The sequence below is a fragment of the Papaver somniferum genome, chromosome 8 (genome assembly GCF_003573695.1).
Source record: "Papaver somniferum cultivar HN1 chromosome 8, ASM357369v1, whole genome shotgun sequence".
Taxonomy (NCBI): Eukaryota; Viridiplantae; Streptophyta; class Magnoliopsida; order Ranunculales; family Papaveraceae; genus Papaver; species Papaver somniferum.
The window spans coordinates 168,370,470-168,377,435 of NC_039365.1; the positions used below are offsets into that span (position 1 = coordinate 168,370,470).

General features: G+C 37.0%; 1 protein-coding gene and 1 non-coding gene across 2 annotated transcripts; both read left to right on the top strand.

The window, feature by feature from the left end:
• The first annotated feature begins 484 nt into the window (after positions 1–484).
• Positions 485–1,565, top strand: LOC113301169 (glutamate receptor 2.9-like). Its single transcript, XM_026549933.1, has 3 exons — positions 485–757; positions 850–1,194; positions 1,296–1,565. The coding sequence occupies exons 1-3, from the start codon at positions 532–534 to the stop codon at positions 1,316–1,318; spliced, it is 594 nt and encodes a 197-aa protein (XP_026405718.1). The 5' UTR covers positions 485–531; the 3' UTR covers positions 1,319–1,565.
• A 1,185-nt stretch (positions 1,566–2,750) lies between these two features.
• On the top strand, positions 2,751–2,853 carry LOC113307029. The gene has a single exon (XR_003338997.1). It is a non-coding gene; the product is annotated as a U6 spliceosomal RNA (small nuclear RNA).
• Positions 2,854–6,966: the final 4,113 nt, after the last annotated feature.

The following is a 6,966-nucleotide window of genomic DNA, read 5'->3' on the forward strand; positions in this document are numbered from 1 at the left end:
TTAGGTGATTGGGAAATTACCGTATCCGTGGTCAGAGTATAACGAAGATTATGACAAGAAATTGAAGGTCGGGTAGTTTCAACTAATGAGAATAAGTTAAGAATAGGAGTTTCAGTAAAAGAAGGTTTTAATGAATTTGTCAAGGTAGAAAATAATTCTGGTAGTCACTCGGGATATAAAGTCACTGGTTACTGCATAGATGTGTTTAAAGCTGCATTAGATGAGCTGCCATACGATGTTCCCTATGATCTCATTCCTTTTCAGGATAGCACAGGCAAAGCTGGAAGTTACGATGATCTTGTGTACCAAGTGAATGCTCAGGTTAGTACTGTAATGCAGAATCCAACATAGACCTATCTTTTCCTAATATTGTAGTAAAGTTATCTTAGTTAACGATTAATATCGTTTTTTTCTTTACAATTATTCTTGTATTCTTAACAGAATTATGATGCCGCAGTTGGAGATATGACTACAGCCAGTCGATCAGAGTTGGTTGATTTTACGTTGCCCTATGCGGAAGGAGGGGTATCAATGGTGGTGCTAGTGAAAAAAGATATGAGCAAGGATACATGGATATACCTCAAGCCATTGGAGTGGAAGCTCTGGGTAACAACAGGGACCTTCTTTTTTATCATTGGTGCTGTCGTTTGGATTCTCGAACACAGAGTAAATAGGGAGTTCAGAGGAGGGCCTCATCCTTTGTATCAGTGGGGCACCATGCTCTCTTTCTCCTTCTCAGCACTTGTCTTTGCACAGAGTAATATTACTTCACTTTTCCTAGCTACATGGCTTTGTATATAGGTATAGTTCTAATAGTTTCTAAAAGCTTGTTTTTCAATCATCTTGCAGAGGAAAGAGTGCTAAGCTCTTTGGGTAGATTTGTAATTGCAATTTGGCTTTTTGTTGTGCTAATTATCACACAAAGTTATACAGCAAATTTGACATCCATGTTAACGATTCAACGATCTGATCCAACCTACACTGATGTTAATGAACTTAAGGATGGTCGGTACAATGTTGGTTATCAGGAAGGTTCGTTTGTGTTTGGAATGCTAAAACAGATGGATTTTCATGAGTCCAATCTTATAATCTTCAAGTCTCCTAAAGAATTTGACGATGCTTTCTCGAATGGTACAATTGTTGCTGCTTTCGAGGAGCTCCCGTACATTGAACTCCTCCTTGCTGAATATTGCGGTAAATACATGATGGTCGGGGAAATCCATCAAAATGATGGACTTGGTTTTGTAAGTCTCTTCTTCTCTTTCAACAATTCCTATAGATTTGATATGTCGCAGATGTCGCTGTAGTACGGTGGTGAAGTGTTGGAAACTCGTCAGCATGCATCTATTGTCATTGATCTTGGTTTGGCACTAGTGGCCTCGAACTTGCATGAATACTCTTTTGTTCAAAGGTTTTCCCAAAAGGTTCTCCCTTGGCTCCTGATATTTCAAGAAAAATCTTGAGCATAAGAGAGGCAGGTAAAACGAAAAAGCTTAAACGAGCTTCGTTCAAGACTGAAAGATCTTGTTCAGACAGGGACCCCTTCGCTTCATCAAATAGTCTTACTCTCAGTAGCTTTGGGTCCTTTTCCAGATAACAGGACTCTGTGCAGCATTCGCAGTAATTGTTTTCTTATGCGAAAACAAACAAATCCTGAACGAGCCAAATTCTACAACCTGGGAAAAAATCATCCATCTGCTTACAAAGTTCTACGAATATGACGAGAATCGCATGATCACATATTTTGAATGCAATCCTGCGTGCAGTGAGCGAAATAAAGCCGCCGTCAATGGAGATCAGCATGCAGCAGAAACGTAGATTTGGTGATTCACCTCCACTGGTTGAGAATTCTCCATCAATAATGGGTTACGGAGACGTCACCCCACAGAATGGCAACTTTAATACAGCAAGAAAAACTCTACAACATTGAGTGCTGATTACGATATAGATATTGGATATTTTACACCTACATCAGAAGGTGATAGTACAGAATTTGGAAATTCTACGCCAGGAGATGACGATTCCGTGTCAGGCGTTAGAAACTCAACTTTACACATTTTAATGACACAGCAAGTTCATAGGGATTTTGAGGAACATTAATCTTTAGATTTTATACCTATCTGCACGGAGTTTGGATTTAATTTTAATTCTTCGAATTGTTTATGTCAAAAATGTCTGTAGATTTACTGATTTCAGTGTGCAGTGTAATTTTTTTAATTGTTGAAATGATTTTTCTTAACTTTTCTAGTCTTTCATTCCTTTAATCAATCCTGCACAAGGAAGTATGTCTATGGTATTGAAAGTTTGAAATGGGATCCATTAAGACTCTAATTGTATGGGAAAACTTGGATATTAGCAGGTATGTTCAGAAGCACAATGTTTCCGGCCAGACTGCATTTCAGTAAGTAGAAGACAAGGATTAGCAACTTCGCGATCTCGCCAGTAGCGAAGAGAATTGGCAGTGCAGGACCAACAATTTCCGCTTTTTGGCCTTGCATTGAGTAGATATGGATTTGTTTGTAGATTACTTTAAACTAGTACATTTTTCAGATGGTCCGAGTGAAGATCAGTTGGACTAGCAAATTTCCTAAATATAAAAGAAATCTAAGTTATGATTACTGAGGGGAGGCTCGAACTTGACGTATGTCCCATAATTAGGGACTTATGAGATTGGTCTCTCATTTAGTCCCACATCTTTCACTTTAGAGATAGTAGGTACGTATATATACTGTCAGGCGCACCATAAGCTTGTCCCTTCGGGGACATCCGATAAAATTGGAACGATACAGAGAAGATTAGCATGGCCCCTGCGCAAGGATGACACGCACAAATCGAGAAATGGTCCAAATTTTTTTGTTTTTCATTTTGCCACAGTTCTCTTAAAAGTTAAAACCGATTCCGGAAACCTTACAGAGATTTTTTGTTTTTCATTTTGCCACAGTTCTCTTAAAAGTTAAAACCGATTCCGGAAACCTTACAGAGATTTTTCAAGATCATACAAGTTGTAGTAGCTCCACCAATTCTTGCCTATCAATTCTATCCCTTCATCACTAAAAGTAAAAACAGCTTCAAAAGACTTTCTCTCTCGTAAACGAGAGACCAAACTAATTTTGAAAATAAACCGGTATGTATCAAAGCACAAGCCAATGATTGGATCGAATCCAACCCAATGTTCATCAAAACATGTAATTGACATGAACTGGAGTTTTTTAAATTTAGATTACCTAAAGTAATCAAGGTAGCAATGACCCCACTATCAGTAAAAGTAGCAAAGTGTCTCACATAACAATAACAGCGGTAATTTGAATCGATCTTTAAGTGTCTGAAACGGAATGAATCGGGCTGTCTCGGCACTGAAGTTACGGTACCAATTGTAGAAGATGATCTGAATGTAATTGTGTCTGTCTTTGTTTCCATTTCAAGGGTTAGTGTTGTTCTTGTTTCTAACTTTGTCGCCGCAGCTGGGGTCGTTGATGTTGGTGTTCTTGTCGCCTGTTTGGGTGATATTCCTCCAGAGAGATACATGATTAAGGTAATGCTAAAAGACCAAAAGTGATCACATTCATCAGGAACGTAAAAAACTCGCCGGAACGGCCGTCAGAGCTCTCGTAACGGCCGGAAATGGATATCACAGATCTTATAGCAAACAATGATTAAATCTAAACCCAAATTGAAGAACACCATTACATACACAATTCGAATACCCAAATATGAAAAATCCATAACAAACGGTAACCCCATGAAATTGTAACCTAAAATATGAACTAAAACTAAACATGAGTTGTTCAAATCAGAAACTAGATAAAAGAACACAGGAGAGAAAAACCCCAAATTACAGAACTTGGAAGGAGGAGATGCCGAAGAAACCACTGTAGTTGTTGCTGCTTCGTTTTGCTTGCAGATTTGCACTGAAGAAGAAGGCGACATGGTCTGAGTTCTCTGTGATAGATCACCATCCATAGTTGCTCTAGCAGGCATAGATCCAAGCAGAAAAATCATGAAAACAAACACAAAACTCAGGATGGAAAAAAAAATCGAAAAGGTTACTGAATCTAGATTAACAAAGCACAAAAAGAGATCAAGATAAGTTATAGCGATTGGTATTATTTGTTCTGCTCAGATCCGCTCCAAAGGAGCTGATCTGAACAAATAAGTTTCAGGCAGTTGTGTTTTTTGGTGAGATAAAAAATTCTTGAGGGAGAGTTATTAAGATAGTTGCAAATTGAACAGTCAGTTTTCTGCATTTTTGCAAAAGTCCAAGTAATTGTGCTAGCTATGCTTGTATACCTGATGAAATCCAAATTCATAAGTCAGAGCAATGCCGAGCTCGGCTAAACAGGAGTAAATTCTTGCATCACTTCCATAAAGATGATGAGGATAGCGATCCAGGCACGAATCCAAAACCTTAGCTAAAACTTTTGCAAGGGAATAACTATACAGCAAAACCACCTCCCCCATAAGACATTTCGTATGAAGATAAGTCATTGTCGTTTTGTACGAACCTTTCCGATATAGACCCGGTATAATACCGCAGCTTGTGGTCATACTTAGACAGTGTTTTCACTATATTCTCCGGGAAGAACACAATACCATCGTCACCGGAGACAAACCATCGCACGTTTGAATGGTTTATATTCACAGTTTCCAGCAAAACTCGTGCTACGCGTATTGCAGACCGGGCACCTCCTCTGAAAACCGGGAAGTGTCCTCCGATACACCATGTTGGAAAACGGTTAATAAAAAATGATTTTTTAAAGTTTTAATAAAAATTATAATTTATTGTTTTTTTTTGTGAATGAAATTTATTAGTCCCACATTGTGGAGTTTCCAATTTTAGTAGTTTAAGAAATTATATAAACCTTTTAGTCCCACATCGGGGAGTTTTTTTTTAAGTTATTTGTCAATTATATAAATAAATTCATTACTTTTGTAAAATCTATGGGAAAGGGTTGCTTATATTTAGAGGGACCCCCGAAAGAAAAAATATTTTATATTGTTTTCTTAAGCGTTCGAGATTTTCCTTTATGGTTTTTCGGAGTTGTCAAGCTCAAGTTGATCATCTACTCATATGCTAGTAGTAGTGTATTAGAGTGTTTTATCCTGGAGATATCCGTCCTGTGAGGGCTATAGCATCACTCTTGAGTGTAGCCGGACGCTAATGTCTTAAGGGCAACGTGTTGAACATGTGACTCACTCTGTTTTTCCAAAGTTTTGCCTTATTGCTGTTGCGGAGATATGGGGAGCTCGTCCGTTTCATCAAATAACTTTATAATATAACTTTTGCTTATTTGATTTTTCCTTGTTTTTGATTATTGCACTCAACAATCTTAAGACATTATAATTTGTAATAATCATGGATGTTAATTGTGAGTGAAAAAAAAAAAACGAATTTTTGGTCAGCTGTAGAGTTTCAAATTTATCTCTAACTAGAAGGAATTTCGATAACCCTTTTGACCAAATGCAGTAGACATCTTTATAGTTACCCACATAAAATTTCGGAAATTTGGATTGTAAAAGTATTTTTTTGATATTTTACAAAACAGAGAAACGTTTGAAAAATTCTGACGGCAGAAATTTGTTGTTAACTAAAGTAGTTTTTATGGGGTAACCATGAGTTTTTTGATATGGTGTTCAAACGAAGTTTGTAATATAGAATTATCTTCAAAACTCATATTTTATTTCGATTCGGAACTAAGGTTTGTGAGATGTGGTGTATTAGGTGATTGGGAAATTACCGTGTCCGTGGTCAGAGTATAAACGAAGTTTGTGACATGAAATTGAAAAGGAACATGGCTACCAGCGCATGGATGAACACAAGTCTTCCAAAGCTGACAAAGGCGACAACATCAAACACAACTCTAAGCGTAGTCTTCATAAGAAAGGTATGTTTCGTAAAACTGAATCCGGCATTACTTTAATTAAGGGTGATTGTTATGTTTGTAAAATTCCTGGCCATACGGCAGTAAAGTGTAGACAACATAAAACCTTAATAAGTAGAGTTAATGCTAATTTAGTTGAAACAAATTAGAACGAGTTCATTGACATGATGTCGGAAGAATTTTAATAACCAATGTGAGAGACTAGTGGGTGGACTCTGGAGCCACTAAGTATGTTTGTTGAAACAGAGACCTGTTCACCTCTTATCAGAGGATAAGGGATGTCGAGAAACTCTATATGAGTAACTATCTGCGACAGAGGTTGCATAAAAGGGAAAGGTCGAGCATAAGCTCATATCTGTAATATTCTCACACTGAATGAAGTTTTCATGTTCCGAGCATATGAAAGAATTGTATCTTGTTCTCTTGAAGATGGTAAAAGATTAAGATCTTAATTAAATGTGGAAAACTTGTTATAACTAAGGCAGTGATTTTTTAGGCAACAGTTATAGGACTTAGGGTCTATATAAGTTTGAAGGAAAATCTGATGAAGTGAACATAGTTGATTCTTGTGCTTTCTTTTTGTGTCTTTGAATGTTTTGCATGGTAGACTTGGAACCGTAAAATTATAAGTCAATGCATAAACTCCTAGCATAGGTTCGTACCCAAATTTAGTTTGGATTTGAACACAAAAGTGAAATTATGCTATAAAATCTTTTAGCACAATGTTCAGAGTAATTCTAAGACCTTAGAATTAATTCAGTTAGGCCTAGTTGACATGAGTTCAACCCAAAACCACTATGGTAAAAGATGGTTTATAACTTCCGTGATGATTGTACGAGGTACTATCTTGTATACTTTCTTAGGGATAAGGATGATGCCTTAGAAGCCTTAAGATGTATAAACTTGAAGTTGAAAACCAATTAGAAGCCTTGAACATAATAATATATCCTTAAGGAGATAATAATTCCATGTTGATTAGTTCAGGATTACCTGCGGTCTTGTGGGAGGAGGCAGTTCTTAACTAGTATATTCTGAATAGAGTAACCTTTTAAGGATCAGATGAAACTCCATATATATGATTTATGGA

Excerpts from the sequence above, each read along its gene's own strand:
- LOC113301169 (XM_026549933.1), top strand. The coding sequence starts at position 532 with ATGGTGGTGCTAGTGAAAAAAGATATGAGCAAGGATACATGGATATAC. Across the intron at positions 758-849 it reads AGCACTTGTCTTTGCACAGA|AGGAAAGAGTGCTAAGCTCT; the intron begins GTAATATTACTT and ends ATCATCTTGCAG. Across the intron at positions 1,195-1,295 it reads CCTCCTTGCTGAATATTGCG|ATGTCGCTGTAGTACGGTGG; the intron begins GTAAATACATGA and ends GATATGTCGCAG.